Raw genomic sequence first — 17,382 nt, forward strand, 5'->3', positions numbered from 1 at the left:
ACAAACATACTCTTTACCTTTTTTTTATTAATGATAAAGTCGAATTTAACTAGGATTGTCGTTTTTATTTTGGTCTATTTTTTAAATAACAATAACAAATGACCAACAAAACTTTCCATTTATTTATGGGACGTCTTGAGATTTCTTGGGATTTTTCTGAATGTTTTTTAAAACTTAGAAAACAAGTTATTTTCTGATGCCTCCGACAACTGATACCGAAGAATAAATTAGAGTAATATATAAATAAATTGGATTTCTATATACCTGCAACAACGTAATTAATTTGACACATAAAAACGACTTTAAACTAATTACTTTTTCAAATCAAATTATTCAATCAAAGTAAAATACTCAGCATTTTTTCTCTGATAGGATAATTTACTTTTAATGTGTTTTTATTACCTTCTGCCTCTAGAAACATATATCGACGAATAAATTAGAATTTCATATTCCTCCAATAACGTTATCAAACCAATACTAAGAAAAAAGATCTTCTCCAGAAACATCATATGCATGTCCAGTTAAATAATATTTTGTATCCTTCTCTAACCTTACTACTTACCTGCATTTCCAATATGTCCAACGGTGTGGAACAGAGTGAAAAAGGCGATAAAAGCACCACAGAGTTTGTGAAAATAGATATTTTGATCGATGGGTAACACTCGGTGCAGAAAGGTCAACCGTAGATAGGTCAGACTCTTTCGTAACATTAACACCAGGATGAACATCCCATTGAAGTTCAACACCATCCCATTAATTCGCGCCAAAATGTACCAGCCGTTAGATTCTCTGTAGTTATAGGCAGCGTATGCTCCAAGCGCAATGTTGACCAGGATGTAAATAATAAGAAAAACGATCTTCTTCAGATTATTCCGGATATATGTAGTCGAGAAATACCGTGAAAATGGGCGTGTTTTTTTCTTTTGATCACTGCTCGGTGCCTTTAACCAAGATGCAGCGCTGAAACAAAAAGAAATTATGGTAAACAAGATTGGGTAAAGAGAACAAATACAAAAACATAAGAACATTAGAATGTATGATATATCGTAGAAGTCGCCACGGCAACCTGTTTAATTTTTTTAAATTCATTTTTAATAATCTATTATTGCGGAGATGGTAATTTGGTGGGGCATTTTATCCGCGATCTATTGAGAAAAGTTTGAAACATATTTCTTCTCAAAGCCAGGTTCGCGAAAATTAAATAACGCTAAAATTCAATTTTTTTGTTTTAAGTTCAAATCACAAAAATATGGCCCGCCAAAATGCCCAGCTGTACAGTATATCAGATAGATATTAAGTGTAACCTTTGTCAGACCGACAATCTTATTAAATCAAAAATGAAAGACACAAAAGTGACTGAAATCAGTACTTCATTTCATATGGGACATAGTACCAGGGAATTTTGTGTGATGCAATTAATCAGTTTTAATATTTTAAGCTCAAACTTTTCAATAGTGGTGATTGTGAAAAGTAAGTAAATTTTGTAACTAAAATGAAATACCAATTCGTCTGCTCCTGCTTTTGATACAGAAACTAGAAATATGTCTGTTAGACATTAAGTGCTTGCTAAATACTTCCTAACCTTAATTTCCGCTATGAAATCATCCTCTGCAACAGGTGTACGTAGCACTTTCGCTCAATATCATTGGGACTATTGCAAGGAGATGGTTTACGCCATTGGTACATTTTAATAAATACTTTACTTTACTTCATCAGAACTTTAAATGTGAAATTACTTTGGAGTTCTTTGTTAAATAAAAGTGTGTTTATTATGATATTGATATTGATACGATAAACTTGTTTCGTTGTTCAAAATAGTCGTCCGCTAGAACACCGTCCAATCTCTGTGCACATGGTGACTTACCTGTGTCATGCTTGAACGTCTTTCTGGGCTACATTAGATCTAGAGCTCAGACACTCAGACTTATATTTTATAATGTGGTTTTTTTTTATTCTGTTTCTCTCACGCAAAGCTATGTAATTTTATAAATATTACAATGTAATTAGAACTGCAGCAAATGCGTTCTATGGTCACGGGTTTAGTAAGCGATAGTGCAATGTACACCTAGGATCTAGGATGATGTGAAATAAATTAAATATGCGGCCGTTACTAAAAGTTATCCGTTTCGTCACTTTCTTTTATTGACTATATGAACCTGAATTGCATTGTATTGTTCCGGAAGTTTCCAAAGTCGATCAGATGCTTAGAATATCGTAACCGATGCTAGAGTTTGTATGATACGCCGTTTGAAGTTTACACAAAACAAATGCGTTCAGCACAGTGAAATGTCACTGTTGTTAATTTATAGTAGATTATCGCTGACAAGTATATCTTAATATATGTTTCTGAAAGTTTGGTGTCACTAAATCATGGCGAAATCTATTAAACGCTATAAGACACTGACTTTTGGTATCGCGCACGCAGTTGGACTCTACACCCGACAAGGAAAATAATAGTACGAGTACACTCGCACTAAAACGAGTACACTCGCACTAAAAAAACATTTTTCTGCGATAGAGCATCTTTAAAGGTAAACCATATTGTGTCTGTATTATTGTAATTGTCTGTGAACTACCCTTATCCCACAAACAACACTAACCTGATACAGACACTATTAGCCTAATACAAACAAAATTTACCTGATACAGATATTACTAGCCTAATACAAACAACACTTACCCGATACAGATATTACTAGCCTAATACACCTGATACAAACTTACTAGCATACAAATATTGATAGTCCTAGCCTAAACAAAAAATTACTGATTACATTACTGACCTGATACAGATATTACTAGCCTAATACAAACAACACTTACCTGATACAGATATTACTAGCCTAATACAAACAACACTTACCTGATACAGACATTACTAGCCTAATACAAACAACACTTACCTGATACAGATATTACTAGTCTGACTCAAACAACACCAACCTGATATACTAGATACACTGACATTACTAGCCTAATACAAACATTACATACTGCCACAACAACACTACCTATACAGACATTACTAGCCTAATACAAACAAAATTAACTGATACAGAATTACTAGCCTGACTCAAACAACACCAACCTGATACAGACACTACTAGCCTAATGCAAACAACACTTAACTGATACAGAATTACTAGCCTGACACAAACAATACTAACCCGATACAGAATTATTAGCCTGACACAAACAATACTAACCCGATACAGAATTATTAGCCTGACACAAACAATACTAACCTGATACTAAGATTTTCCATCACGCCAGGGTACTTTTCCAGCTCGGTCTTCAATTCCTCGAAGGAAATTTCCCCGCTGTTATCAGTATCTGCCGCTTCAAAGATGGCGTCCGTCATTTTCGTTAAATTCTCCTCTCCCAAAGTCAGATTGCTTTCCTCCATACTAGTTCTCAGCACTGTATTCAACTCATCACGGTCGATGGAACCACTGCCTGTGTACCGTAGTTAAGCATTATCATAACAGCTAGTAGAAAATAAATGTCATTTTCATAATTGTGGCCAGACGTCTTTAGAGTACAAGAATCGTTAAAATATGGCATAGCATTAAAAATTGTCTGGTTATCTTATTTTTCTTCGTTAACAATAAATTGAAAAATAAGATGATTCGTTTTCTAGATCATCTAGTCAGCGACATCCGCCTGATATTTAATCACGAACAATCATTGGTAGGTAAAAACATGCAGTGTTATATTTTGTTCTTTTCTTTGTATTTCAATTATATCTGTTACCTAGACCTTGATGAGAACTGAAGCTAAAATATATTTCTCTTCAGGTGTGTTATCTCAAAAATAGATATTTCTATAAATGTACACATTTGATTCCTCTGGATTATCACATGTGTTAAGTTTCTCTAGACTTGTCATCTTACATATTTACATTTTGAAATCATATGTACAAGAAACCGCTTATTAGGCCTACATTTTCATTCTTATTTCTTTTTATCTTTTTTTACGATCATTTTTTTTTTTACTTTTTTTTGACAATTATTTTGTGTTATAATTATTTTCCGGGTTTTTTTATGACAATTATTTTTTATTGTAATTATTTTCCGTTTTAATTTATAACTACTCACCATCAATGTCATAAACCCGGAACAGGAAGAGTAGTTTCTCAGTAGGTGTCCCTTTTCTGAGCGTGCGCAGACCACTCATCAATTCAATAAGTTCTATGGAGCCACTGCCATTCTCATCAAACATCTGGAAAAATCGCTCGGCGAAGAACGACTGAAGGAGAGAAAAATAATTTAGTAAATAATGTCTTATTACAATTTCAGTTTTATTTGATATCCTAATCTATGAAAGCTTTAGGATGCTTCACCGCTGACAAATGGTATTTTTTCTTTATCAAAAACAGGAGGAGACGATTTAGTATTTTTCTTCAGTTAAAATAATAGTTACTTTACACCATTACCACCATTGAAACGTTTGAGCTTCTAATTTTACTTCAAGTAAAAAAAAATTAGTGAATAGTCGGGAAAATGGAAACAGTCTAAATGCGTTCGTTGGCTTTCAAAGGCCCTTATAAATCAAAACGACGGTCAAGTTCTGTTTATGTTATTGTCCAGTTTTGACCATTGAAATTATGAAAAAGCCGCGTGTACATTAAGCACAGCTCTAAAAATATTTGTTTTGAAAGCGTGGGATTGTCAACACGGCATAGCCAGCCGGAAGGACGTTTTAGGATTCCTCTAATATAAATCATGCAGAGAGATTTTGATGGGAAGTTTTATTTTTCTGTTTCATAAGAAATTATGCTTGATATATCAACACCTTTCTACTGACTTTAGCTATTCTTTGCCCAACTGTTCACTTTAAAAATAAATAATTACATCCCGAAAAAATCCCGTGTCACTATTTCCTATATGGAATATGAAGTACAGATTGCGCATGCACCAAAGGCAAAATAAATCATTTGATATTATTTTTAGTGTTAATTAGACATATATATACATGATTAAACACCAATTATTGCTATTGGTATAGCTTGGTGCAGAAATTGCATTTGTTCTGAAGTACACTTGGTATAAAGGTCACCAGAACATGACCCCTTATGGGATGTTGTCATATTAAGCTGAGTGATTAGAAGGACCTATATCATAACCAGACTGTTTTGAAGGGTCCATCTACTATTGATTCTGGAATGTAATACATGTTGTCATATTATATTCAAAATCACGTAAAGAGGGGTACGTCATCAAACAACATACACACTTAGCAACCCCGGATACTAGACCCTTAACATTACCTTGAGTATCTTTCAGGTCCTACAAAATTATATAATATTTACAGTTTCAGACTAAACCCGATATAATCATGCTGTCACATCACGCTTAACATAGACGTCTTGTCATTATAGACGGGAGACTCCTGTACGCCAATGTCTGAAGGTTATTTGTAGTCCGGTTTTATTGCTATGTTACAAAAGAGAGATTTATTGTTCGAAATCGTCGCTGATCAAATATTCAGCGAACCACCTACGCAGCTGGTTTATTTAAGTTTAAGAAAATAAATTAATTCAGCTTATTGATAACTGATTGACGTTTTAATTAATCACATGTTTATGACGCCATTGTTTCCTAAAATTGCGAAACAGGATATAACATTTTAATTCACGGATCAAGTACGAAATGCACAAAACAGGTATCAATTTCAGTTGTTGTGAAGAGACTGTCGGTATGCTTACAGGTACACATGGAAACACACTTCCGTATTGACGGTATTTTGACCAATCAGAATGCTGAATTTGTGACATAGGTCGTCATTGTATGCCATCCAAGACGTTTAAAGGCCTTATAATCATCAGCGTCACACGGACTACCTTCGACTGGCAACTCTCCGAGTCGACTGAGTTGATACTCGACAGTCGACCGCGCAGGGTTCTTAATTACTCGAGTATGTTTAAAATTGATTTTATAAAGAAGGTGAAGGTCGTTTTCAGAACCCTCGTGTTTGGAGAGTTTGGTCAGAGTTAAAATGGCGAAACAAGGCTGGCCGTTTTCATTTATTCAGATTAGCCGGTTCGGCCGTTTGTTAAAGTTATTATTTCAACTAATACAAAATCATCAGACCCTTCTTTAATTTTTAAACGAATAATTAGAGGTCTAATCAGTCAAACCGAATAAACAAAAACGGCCTTACTCTAGGAGTGAAGCATTAGATTGACAGAGAGTTTGATATTTCTATAAATAATCTCACTCATATTCGAGAGTTGCCTGTTGAAGGCAGCCACAGAGATTTCCCGATAACAGGACAACGTTTTCTCCCATATCTGACAGGGTTATCCCGCGGTTGCTAGGGAAAAGATAACTCCCTCTTTTACCGGGGTAGGGAAAAGACAGCTCATACGCGCTAGACACTGAAAGATTTTGACCATCAACCCACGGCAAGACTCGGGTTGATTAGCCAAAATCTTTCACTCGGGTTGAGATATCCCTGGCCTCCTGGCAGGCCCATCTAAGATTATATTATTCTTGATGAGGACAGCATGCTTATCATATGTTAAAATTGAAGGACTGACGACATTCGTTACGACAGTGAATAGGTTCACGTGCGTTTGCGAGCATGAGGAGTGGCTACATATATATACTGCTAGGCGATCGGTTTATTTGAAAATCTTCAAACTCTGAACTGTCATACGGAATAACACTATAGTTTCAGAGACAAGAATCATCGATACTATGTTGACTGGTGCAGTAAACCAGTGGTTATATTCGGCTTCTATAAAATTTACTGAATTACACATCACCGGGAACTACTACGTCATACTAGACAGGTGTACATCGCGTGTCGGATGCAATCTTTATGATATAATGTCATTCAATCCAATTGTCAGCAGGTGAAAAACTACAAATTGCATATATGTTTAATGCTTTAAAAACGTTCATCTGCAAACCAGTTACCAGGGTTTCGTATCTGCTTACAATGTATGCATGCTAAAAAGACAAATATGACAACTTACTACTGGTTAGCATTATATTGACATCATTGAAAGCTCAAGATAAAGGTATTATAGGGTTATAATTAATTTTTCATTGTTTTCATACCAAATCTGGCTTTCTGATTGGCCAATATGTTTTTTGCATACCACTATGAACAAGAAAATCCGAGAATGGATTAAAATGTCACGACATATTACCACTAGCCCTCCAACTCTGGGTCTTTAGTTCGAATCCCATATATGGCGCAGTTGCCAGGTACTGATCGGTGGTCGGTAGTTTTTTTTCTTGGTTACTCCAACTTTCCTCCACCAACAAATCTGGCACGCCCTCAAATGACCATGTACATTGATAAGACGTTAAAGTAATAAAACCAAAACCAGACGTTTTGGATTAATTAAGCATTGATGTCACACAGTTTGCAAACAATTTTTTTTCATACCCCAATGAAATTAAAAAATAGTGACATTACAATAATATGCCTGAAAAGATATATATTTTAATACAGTAAATAACCAGGTAAAATATGTAGCAACTTCGTAATATGTAATAACAGTTTTGTATTACTACATCGCGTTAGATCTTATACCGTAAATATCAATTATCTAATAAATATGCAGAAAAGTAAAATACCAAAAGATCTTTTTTATTTGGCTATATTCTTTGTTTATTAATCTATTCAAATAGTGTTGTCCTTATTATTTTTTTCCTCATTCACTTATTTTTTAAAATATACATATATAATTTAAATAAATAAACATTTTAAAAGACACTTTTATATAATAATATTTGACAATATTAGATCTGTCTCCATGGTAAGATGATATTTCGCGGAGATAAACATCCGCGAAATACAATTTATTTGGATCTCGAAATTCGCGAAGGTACATATGTAGATCGCACGCGAAAGAAATTGGTTCTACAAGCCGCGGAGTACTTGTTGTACGATAGACCCATTACATAGAGAAGACATGCATCGATCTATTTTCTTGTTTATGGTCTTTATATGCATACTACAGTGTTATCTGTCCTTGGAGCTAGTTAACGATTGTTACACCATGACAGCGATTTATCAACTTTACAGGAAAGTGACGTAATTTCTGTTCACAATGTGATGATGCACAAGCTAAGAGAGACTAGTCAAGTGGACAAGGATTTCTCTAACCCCGGACAGGGATATCCGCACTAAAGAGAGACTAGTCAAGTGGACAAGGATTTCTCTTACCCCGGACAGGGATATCCGCACTCTTACTGTTGTGAAATTAGATCTATCTCACCCTAGGGTATAGGCAAGTTACGCGAGATCTACACGCGTGTTTAAATAAGATAAGAGAAAAAGAATAATTCATCCTTTTTTGGAGTAAGGCAAGAGATTTCAACTCTCGGGATAAATGTCTCCAGCTGTCAAACACTCGGAACAGTGTCGTGTTAGACAACTTTAGAATCTTACCAATTTAAATCAGATAAAATGTTAATAAAAAATACCAACTTTATTTGACAAAGCGTGGGTGTTTTGTTGTCGATTATTTTTATTTATTGTTCTTGGTGACTGACACGGTCTGATAAAAATGTGCATGCGTGACACAAATGCACGTTTTTAGAAAAGTGATCAAGATGTTTTTGCTATTAATAAATGTATTAAATTTCGCTTATCAAGATCATTTCAGCAGAGTTCTTTCTTTCTTGAAATGAAACAGCATTAAGTTACAGAATCGGGTGGGCGTAGGTGAAATTACCTTAAAAAAGTAGAAGGTTTACACGAACTCCACAGAACGTCTGGTATAAAAGGGGTCTCTTTGTACAGAACAATGTGAAAGACGTCATATAGTCAATGTATACAGCGCCGATGTCGGACCTCCACTAAAATCGAAACTTTAAAGCGAACATATACTTATTTTTATCGTTATCTAAACATTTAGATCCGTCATCTGAAGGATTCTTAGAAGTAACAATGAGGATATATATAGCAACAACTTTTTAGCATATCATATTCTAATGACAGTTCTGTACTCAGTGTGGAACTTTTCTCAACAAAGAGCTAACTGGCGTAGGAGTAGTGATAATGAAAGAATCGAGATATTGAATTGACGTAAATACACGATACATCTGCATGTACTTTCAAATCACGTTTTCTTTGGAAAAAATGCCCTATGTTTTTCTTTTAAAAGCTAATTTTGCATTTCTTTAAATGCCGAGAATGGTCCTCTCGCGCATTGCTCATCAAATATATTATCTAAATCATCGAAGGAAACTCAGGTCAGTATTTTCATTCGATGTCTGTTTACAGAAAGACGATTCAGTCCAACCATCGGATAAGTCGAATATTTTACCTGGTCCCGTCGACATCGACTGAACCGTGTTTTACTGTAAACGAGTTAATTTACCATCCATAACGGATTAATTATCACTAATGAGAAAACCTTTGTTTGTCAAAATGTTATTTCTGAACTCCATGACATTCCTCCTTTCTTTTCAATTTGCGACGACCTTTAAATTTCTATTTTGATATCTGTTTTGACCTTAGAAAGGAAACTGTATGTTAAAGAGTACTATTACACAAGACCAAATATCATGAAATTTTCACAGCTTCTAAACTCAAAGGTTATGTTTAAAAAAAAGTCATAAAATTTGTCCTCCTTCTGTGTTGCATTTCTTGACTGTTGTAAATATGTTTCTCTACAAAATGTATTTTGTAAAGAGACTAATAAAATAAAGTTTGAAGTTTGATATCCGGTGCGTTCGATTGTGTCAAATAATAACGTTAAACTCTGTCGACACAAGAGTTGTCAGTCGAAGTCAGCGTTACTGAATGAAGATTCAATCTGTTACTGACATCTAGTATATTAATATATACAAACGAGTACGCCACACAAGAAGAACTCTTCACATTTACATTTTCTTTAGAAAATATAAGTGATACACAACGCCATAGATATGTAATGTATATATTGGATTATTTTCTTTGTAATACCACATACAGGCACCTGATCTGATTCATTTATCAGCTTGTATCCCACGTATTACAAGAGAAGTGAAGCGTAGTATAGACATGATCGGCGCATCATTTTAATTTGTTTTCCTCGCCCTAACCTTTTAATCATTTGCAATGACAAAATTTATTTCAAAATTCATTAGCTTAGTTTTTAAACTGTGTATTTCGAGGGGTAAAGCTATTTACTATGTGTTATAGAAGTATGTTAATCAACATTAAGCTGTATTTAATTTCGAGTACTATTGACTGTATCAGTATGCAATAAACTTGTTTAAAATGCTTATGTTGCTTTGTTGTTATCTTCTTTGTATATTTTGTCCCCACCCGAGTCAAAAAATAGAACATTACACATCAAACCGGAAAATGGCGGCGTCTTCTGTTTAACCGAATGAAGACCAAATACCTGATTCAATCAGGACAATAATGAACATAAACGTTATACATTGACTGAAAAAATGACAGCCGTGTCCGAAAAATGGCGTAAAAAGATAACACGTGAGTGCTCAAACCTATCAAGAAGAAACGAAAATTGAGTACACTATTTAGTTATAAAGCACTTATCATATTTGGTCATAGTGCATTACTGATATTTCAGAAGATCGTTAAGCCCCAAAGACCAGTCCGGATGCGATTGGATAAGGTTCAATGCACACTAAGGGTTAATGTACGAACAGTCACGAAATCAGATATATGCTACCGATAAAACTTCAATGACTTTTTAAATGTAGGCTAGTGACATGTGTCGATATCAATGACCATAACAATAACAGACTTTTAATCGGTAGGGCCTAGTCGATCATTAATCCGATACATTCCCATTTAAAGTGGATTCATATAAGTCCAAAACCAACACGATCTCTGACGCATATAATCCGCGGGTTAATAAATCGCCATATCTACGTCACTTAAAGTTAATACCTGCTTTAATATATGGGGAAATCATGAGTTTGTACCAGCGATCAAAATATCAAAAGTAATACCTTCATGTCGGGTAAATGCTCCGTTAGTTCAAGAACGGGGAGTTTATTCAGTTTGGAAATTTCAAAAATGATTCGGCGTATATTTAATGTGTAATATCTACAGAATGTGGTTTTAGGGAAGTACTATGCTTAAAAGGCAGCTAGGCATTTAAATTATTTGTTAAACCGTTTTAAATTATTTGCTCAATCAGATCAAATATACCTTAAAAATTTTTTTAGAAAGGATTGGCATCAGATACAAGGATATAGGAAGTGTTTAAAGAAGATGATTGGTCAATCTACGCTTCTATATTTAGCAATAAGATGTAACGATTTCGCAGAATACGCCAGCCACCCACAACAGACTGTACTAAATACTGTGCAGATGTAAATTTCAATCAGATAAATAATGAATCGATCAAATTCAAAATTTATCAAATTGCCCGGTGTCATATTTGTGGAAAATTTTAGGTTATTTTAAAGAAAGATACGGGTTTAAGGACATCGTAAGTAAATATTTGATCAAATCCTATGGATTTAAATAAATCCAAAGAAAACCTTATGTAAACTATAGAGGTGATACCCTCCGAGATTAAACTTTTATCATGACCCCGGAAGTGTTTGACGAAGGCGATTTTACCGGGTCTAAAAAAATTCCTAACTCAAGATTTCGTGGAGTGTATATTGACATTTACAAAATGTTTTATTTCAGGAAGAAATAAAACAATTTAATGATTTATTTCAGGAAGAAATAAAACAATTTAAATGGAATATAATTATTGACATAAGTAGCTTTGTACATTATAATTAGTCATTAAACCCCCATTGTATCAGGCATTACTCTCCATATCTAACAACAAAGCTACATGTAGAATTATCATTAAGGGCAAGAAAAATGAAAACTTGAGGAAAGCATACAACTCAAAACATCATGGATGAACGAGTGGTTTGATCAAACGAAAACTATTTGTTTAAAAAGCAGTTAACGTATATGAATTGATAATATATTATGTCGTGAAAACATATTTTAACAACTTTTCGAAATAGTAGCCAAAACTAGTTCTTATCATCAAACACCGTTAATCATTCTGACATAAAGAAATTGAAGTCTCCATTTTGGACGTGGGACACAATGCAGCTGATATTGTCTTGTAAAAATTACTTGTTGATCAATTTATTTCAGTGTTTTTTAATGATTTCAAAGAAAGAGAAATGTATCACAGATATCTGAGAATAAGTTAAAGTTTATATATATTGGGACCTAGCATAGTATCCATTCTAGACCAATTCACATAATCATACTCATACAATCATACTACATAGTTAAAACAACCGATTTTTTATGTAAACCCCTAAAACCTCTAAAATTCTAGTGTACATTATAGGTTATATAAACATATAACTGTTACTTCGTTATCATAATGTATTTCTTGTATCCATGTTGCGAGTATGTGCAGCTTCCGGATTTGTTCAGGATGTATTCTTCTGAGGTTTCAGTCCTGTTGAAGTCTCGTTTCGACAAAGATCAAAGAAGTTATGAGATTTTCAAATATATTTTATCAATATCTGTAGTAAGTTGCCAGATGCAAATTTTGTCAAAAAATTACATTTCTGTTTTTAGTAGATTTAATTATACGTGGATTTTTAGAAATGGCTTATTTGGCGGCCATTTTAAAATTGTGTCTTTTTCCTCTTTGAGTAGAGCCATAGTTTAACCATTTTTTACTGAAATTGTTTTTACTTAAATTATCACTGCACCAGCATTTTTAGCTGTATCGAGCTCATCTTTGCTGTTAATCTTTACTAGGTTCGTGGTAATTAAAATATTGAGCATCATTGCGTGAAGTGATAAGCTTTTGTTCCTTTATTTTTACATTTAATGGTAATTTGAGCACTTTTATTTTTTAACTCTAAAATACTGAAAAAATAACATATTCAAATGGGGCAACAAAGTAAGCACACTGACCCCCCTCCCCCCATCTTTCTGCCTAATTTAGAAAGAACAACCCATTCCCTATTGATATGCAAAATATTAACAAAAGTTTAATACCACAACTCTTTCTATATAGGGTTAAATTTGGCGAAAATGGCTGAAAATGGCGTATTTTGTAGCTCAAAATTAAGGGGTAGGGGTAGCATATGTTGTTATTATGAGAAAAAATATGAGTATTATTAATCAAAACTTGTATGTTTTTAAAGAAGACTACAGGAAAATAAATTCTTCAAACTTCCATATATATAAAACATCTCATTAGGAAATTATGGCTTTAAACTCCTGTGTATATGGTCAAAACGGCAAAAATCCCAAAAAATCTAAGATTTTGTCAACTTGATATCTTTGAGTGACAATAGCTCAAAAACAAGCACACCGACATATGTTTTTTCTTCCATATTCTTGTATGGTATTAACTCTTATTTCCAAAAATCTATATGAGAAAAAAAGTTTAATACAAGAAAATTTTGACTTCTCAGAGGTGTACATCCTTAAACTCTTTCATCCCTGAAACTTCATAATGGACCGGTCTAGTCTTTGATTTAGAAGAGCCTAAAAGTGTCTTCAGGAGTTGATGAGTTAAGAAGTTGTTTCTACATCCTAGCCCTGCTGACACAATTTTTTTCTTAACTTTAAATTGAATATACATGTCACTTTCCTTGCTGAATCCATGATGTGGTATAATAAAACAGATAACCTACCTTCTTTATCTGAAAAGCTTCCTTAAATTCCTTGAGAGTTATGTGCCCCTTGTCTCCGGCAATCTTCCGGAAGTGCATCGTAATCCATTCATACCATCGCAGATCGTCCATTCTGTTTAAAAAATTATCTCCAATTAAAACAATGTCATCGGGTAGTCAAAAAATATTTTTACATTGGAATATATTTCAAGTCTATGATGTGGAAATGACTTTACTACAGTTATAACATCAAATTGGATTTGCGCATCAGATGATGTTAAACGTTCGGACAGAAGAGTTTTCCATCAAAACAAAACCTACCGTGTTTTGAAGCTGTGGCACAAGAAAAACAACAGATGAATCTAGATCTCGGCGAATCGTTGGGAAACATAGCGAGGTGCAATTCCTTCTTACATTTTATATGTTTTTTTACAAATGGTTTTTAAATTATGCTTTGATATCAAAAACGTCGTCAAATGCGGAAAGCAGCCAAACAACGTTGAAAATGTAGCATTCTGTTAACGCTGAAGTTATATTTAGTAATAAAATTGCATGAATAACTCACCCGTCCGGAGAAGTAGAGTTCCTATGTCCATTTTCTTCGGCCACCTGAAGCTTTGTACGCATGTGTGGTTTATCAACACCAAGAGTCATCGGTTCGTCATCAATTCGAACGCGGAACTCTCCATCGCCATTTTCTTTGGTTTTCAATTCATTTTTGTTTGTCTCATTCATCTCAAGTATTTTCACTTTTTTATTGTCTTCCGGTGAACCGTTGTGGACTCTGGGAACTTCATCTTCATTGAAATCGTCCAAATCTGTCATTTCTTGAGATATATTCACACTTATATTGGCGTTTCCATTTCCATTCACTTTCTGAGTTCCATTGGATATAGATCCTAAATCGTTTATTCCGCCATCTTGAAAATCATCAGCAATACTATGGCAACTAACATTATCAGCCTCACTTTCAAATGCGAGATTGACCATTCCTGTGTCCAGCTTTGTATCGTTTTCCATAGCAATTGTCAACGATTTTCCTCCGGAGTCTATCCCAGAGTTATTGTTTGTTGAATCCATTTTCCGAAATATTAGACTTTTTTTAAACTCTTGTTTTTGCTGCCTCGACCACTAATTCATTGTACCTGAAAAAAAAATGCGAAAAAGAAATACTTAAAAATTGAATTAAATAAAATTCGACGAATTGAAAAAAGGTCAATAAGTTATATTTTCATAATGAGATATCAACCGATATAAATCCTGAAAGCAACTGTGTTACACATAATTTTATCTGAACAGCAACTTCGAAGTAATTATATATCACTTGATGTCCAGCGTTATTGCGACATAAATAAATAAAGGCAAATAATAAAATAAAAATGTTTCGATTTTGCGCAGTTCCCTAATGCATCAAAAACTTGCTTAAGAGACATCTGCCAGTGTATATATCCTACCCAACTAATGGAATGATGTTTTATACCAAGATGTTTATTGTCGATGAAAGATGTATACTTCAATCGATCACGTGATTTAAACAAGCCCACGTGATACTAGGTGAGTATACTCTGGATCACGCTGACACTTCATGGGTTATATGAAATTGATACACCTGATTCAAACACTTGACTAACCATGTTGATGTATATTATACTTTTGCTTTGATGGTTTGATACAAGGATCCGGGTAATGTCATTAGGCTAAATTCGTGAACAAATTGACTTGACTAGGAGTTGATATAAGTTTGATAACCACATAAAGAGTAAATACATATGTAGTTTAATGTACTGAAATGTCGCTTACTGTTTCAAATCTCATTGACCCGGGGAAGTGTCGACCATTTTTGAGACGTTTATTATACTTTTTAGGAGAGATAGACTATAGATGGGGTCATTTTAGGTCACGTTTAACAAAGCATTATATCTAAATGGTTTTAAGATTAAAATTCGCTAAAAATCTACTTTTAATAGTGACACGTACGTAAGTGGTAGCGCATACGTATGTTTCTACGAATTCAGACTATATACATGTATGTAGGTTTATGTCGTGAACCGTTTCAAATCCCATTGATCCGGGATTCTAGTAAACAGTCCTTATTCTTGGACTTGTTTATATAACATTTTTAGACATTTTCGATGTTGGGATTTAAAATCTACTTTTAATTGTTTTGCATAAGTAAATGATGCATATGTTTGTCATCGATAAATTGACTTTTTAGAAGTCAGAAAATATTCAAAAATAAATTAATGATCCGCTACTGCCGACGGAGCAAAAGCTATACCAATCATTTGCAAAAATAATTGATGTTTACTCATGCAAACGTACGTATGTCTAACTAACACAAAATATTAAATAACCTGTTTTGCATTTGCCGGATGCGCAACCGGTATTTCATTCCATGTAGGGCAGAGTTGCATGAATTTTTCCCATGACACAACAATTTCTTTTATTATCATTTTGATTTAACAGTAAAATGAGAAGCTCAAACTTTTCAATGGTGGTAGTGGTGTGTAACGTATTAACTTATGTAACTGAAGAAAAATACCGATTCGTCTGCTCCTGTTTTTGATAGATTTATACCATTTGTCAGCGGTATAGCATCTTTAAGAATTTAAGTTAAGTCTAAGAATATGTATTTTTTGGTCAAAGACAACGGAGCTGGAAGCATTCCGAACTACATATGCAGCACGAATATACAAAACTAATAAATATATTTCTGCTTTTCTGTACTTCAAAAAACACATATTTTTTAACGAAAGATTAGTCATATAATGTTACTACTGTTTGGAGAATCTACACAAAATTAAAAAAAAAAAAGTTTACACGAAACAGCGTCTCTTTTCCTTTCCATTACTTCTACACGGGTGTTTAACTTTGTAACGAGAAACCATAACTGCATATATAAATATAGCGACAGTGTAGTTATGATACATGTATGTATGTGGAAATCACTTTTCAAAGGTATCTCACCACATCTATTTCATAATGTTTGTAATACAGTAAAACCTACCAGTACATATTCATATGTTCCTCTCTTTCTGTCATGAAATTGTCAGTGTATTATTAGTTTCATATGTTATATGGAAAGTTACCCACAAAGAAGACAATAAAAACTAACAATTAATACAACACAGAGCAGAAATATCAACATATGATAAATGTAGACATTTGGTATGACTTTATCATCTGATTCCTATCAGACTGACAGTTTTAACCATCTACACAAATATGTTTTCTCACGTTAAATGAAGAGAGTTCGTGACATAGGCTAAATAAAGTATAGGGATATGTTCTTTTTTTCACTATCAAAAACAGGAGCAGACAATTTAGAATTTTTCTTCAGTAACAAAAGTTACTAACTTTACATCATTACCACCATTGAAATGTTTGAGCTTCTAATTTTATTTTAAGCTAAAATCATAAAAAAGAATTAATTGCATCCCGAAAAAAAATCCGTGGCACTAAATCCTATATGGAATGAAGTACTGATTGCCCATGCGCTAAAGGCAAAATTATTTTATATTATTTTTTTGTGTTATTTAGACATATATATACATGATTAAACACCAATTATTGTTCCAATGATGAATATCATTAATGCTTTGTCGGCGGTGTAGCATCTTTAATGTATGACAATATGTTATATAATGTTATTGGGTGCATGCCCATGTCTAAAAACAATTTTATCAACTCCTCGGTGGTTATATATTGCGTTTGTTTAACGTGCGTGACATTGGATTGGGTATAAGTACAGCGTAAATATTGTACCTGCTGAATAGTATTACTATATGATTTGGAATTC

At 33.7% G+C, this 17,382-nt stretch overlaps 1 protein-coding gene across 2 annotated transcripts in view; it reads right to left on the minus strand.

Moving 5' to 3' along the window:
- LOC138306464 (NADPH oxidase 5-like) overlaps positions 1–17,382 on the minus strand; it is a 38,717-nt gene that overhangs the window by 10,196 nt on the left and 11,139 nt on the right. Inside the window, exons 1-6 of one of the 2 annotated variants that reach the window (XM_069246928.1) lie at positions 15,006–15,049; positions 14,149–14,728; positions 13,605–13,716; positions 4,098–4,248; positions 3,246–3,456; positions 563–960 (exon numbers count right to left, since the gene is read on the minus strand). In XM_069246928.1, coding sequence (XP_069103029.1) covers positions 563–960; positions 3,246–3,456; positions 4,098–4,248; positions 13,605–13,716; positions 14,149–14,663 — 1,387 coding nt within the window. In that variant the 5' untranslated portion in view covers positions 14,664–14,728; positions 15,006–15,049. Of the gene's footprint in view, positions 1–562; positions 961–3,245; positions 3,457–4,097; positions 4,249–13,604; positions 13,717–14,148; positions 14,729–15,005; positions 15,050–17,382 lie in introns of those variants that run through there. The other variant, XM_069246927.1, reaches the window with a different exon arrangement.

This window comes from Argopecten irradians, chromosome 13, assembly GCF_041381155.1.
Source record: "Argopecten irradians isolate NY chromosome 13, Ai_NY, whole genome shotgun sequence".
Classification (NCBI taxonomy): Eukaryota; Metazoa; Mollusca; class Bivalvia; order Pectinida; family Pectinidae; genus Argopecten; species Argopecten irradians.